This window comes from Sinocyclocheilus rhinocerous, unplaced genomic scaffold (genome assembly GCF_001515625.1).
Source record: "Sinocyclocheilus rhinocerous isolate Xijiao unplaced genomic scaffold, SAMN03320098_v1.1 scaffold54, whole genome shotgun sequence".
NCBI lineage: Eukaryota > Metazoa > Chordata > Actinopteri > Cypriniformes > Cyprinidae > Sinocyclocheilus > Sinocyclocheilus rhinocerous.
In genome coordinates, this window is record NW_015647078.1 from 1,488,155 (window position 1) to 1,489,880 (window position 1,726).

General features: G+C 35.5%; 1 protein-coding gene across 1 annotated transcript in view; it reads left to right on the forward strand.

Annotated features, from left to right (window-relative positions):
• Window positions 1-962, forward strand: part of LOC107708703 (phosphatase and actin regulator 4A-like) — a 40,615-nt gene extending 39,653 nt beyond the window's left edge. Inside the window, exon 13 of the mRNA XM_016513007.1 lies at window positions 115-962. Within this exon, the coding sequence (XP_016368493.1) occupies window positions 115-130 (16 nt within the window). The 3' untranslated portion in view covers window positions 131-962. The remainder of the gene's footprint in view (window positions 1-114) is intronic.
• The last annotated feature ends 764 nt before the right edge of the window (window positions 963-1,726 follow it).

Genomic DNA, 1,726 nt, shown 5'->3' on the forward strand with positions numbered 1-1,726 from the left:
TGAGTGAAGGCAGTAATTGGAATATAATGTGCATATGAACATGATAATTTTCTTTAACCATCACCTGGACTGTATTAACAAAAATGTCATGTCTTCTATCAATTCCTTTTGCAGGTTCCATCGGCCATAATCGGCGTCTCTAAAGAGGAAGCCCCAGAAGGATAAAAGCTGCAGCTAAAAGCCTCCAACTCACTCCAGCATCCTGTTTCCCATGATCCTCCAGCCTATACTGACGAGTGCCGGGCCAGTCGCTCAGTGCTCTGGAGTCAAGAGGAGGAGGAGGAAGTGATGCGGGATGCTGGTACTTGATACTAGAGACACTTCTGGGGAGCGGGTTTGGAGGGCCAGCACTCCGTAGAGTTCCCATGATTCCCACAGCGTGGTCTGGGGTGTTTTAATCGTCTTTATGGTACACACTTTTCTGTGATCAAGAATATGCTCGTGTACCCAGCAATAATATTTTTATGGAAATTATGACACTGGAGATAAACTGTTTTAGTGTTGAGCGATTGTGAGAGACTGAGTGTGAGTGAGTGAGTGAGTGAGTGAGTGATTATGATGATGATGATGATATATGCTGTCCACTTATGCCTTAACACTGGTAAATGATTTTTTTAGACTGACCTTCGAGTAATAAAGAAGAAAGTCTGTTGACACAGATGTATGTAACACTGTTTCTCACGCTGAACACACACTGACTGGTGTGTGGATCTGAAAGCACATCTTTGACATTCTCAGGACGTCGGCACGCAGTCTCACTTTCTTTTGTGCATTTTACTGAAATTTACCATACTTTGACTTTTTCACACAGATAAAACACCTGCTTTAATATTTTCATCTTTTTTAACAACATAGCACTTCACTTTAGATATTTCAAGGTGAATCCCACAAGAACACGCCATATTTTACCCAAAAATCATAAGAATTCACTAGATTTTATTATTAGATATTACTAGATATTATTTTCATCATTTCAGCACATTTTCCCCCTAAATTATTCTTATTATAGTGTTGGATATTTTACTTTTGAGTTGTTGTTTTTTTTGTGCTTTTTCTCATGTGCATTGTTGTCAATTGTAATTCTTGTTACTGTAATAGATGTTATATTTTATTACAGTAAAATACTATAATAATTTTTTTTTCATATTTAAAAGCAATATAAAAAAAAAACTTTTTCCCACATATTACCATAATGAGAATGCAATTTTTTTTTTTTTCCACAATGCCAAAAATTGTAATGATCCTAAAGCTTAATTTTCTTTAAGCAAAACGTTTTGTTTTGGCGCGAAATATGACCTTGACTGGTTTCATGAGATTCAGCTGTAAATTATGATAAAGTCCACTGTACATTGAACAATTTAAAACAAAATGGTTGATGTTACATCATGGAGTCATTGTAAAAATCTTGGTGCATTTTTGAATGGTACATAAAAATGAAAACCTTTTCCACATCACTGCTGGTTTTATGGTACACTTTGTTTTGTCTGCCACCAGACGGCCTGTGCACTGTATAGAGACATGCTGTAGATCGTATTGTATATCTTGTCTTCCTGACATCAGAAATTAGTTTTAATTGTAATTATAGTATTACACTATCCTGTTTTTATAAGGTGCAAACAGAATGACTACAGGTTAAGTGATGCAAAACAGCTGTATAGTTGCTTTTTTATGTAAAGATATATTAAAAAGGTCTTTCAATTAATACATGTACATTCACTTCACAATT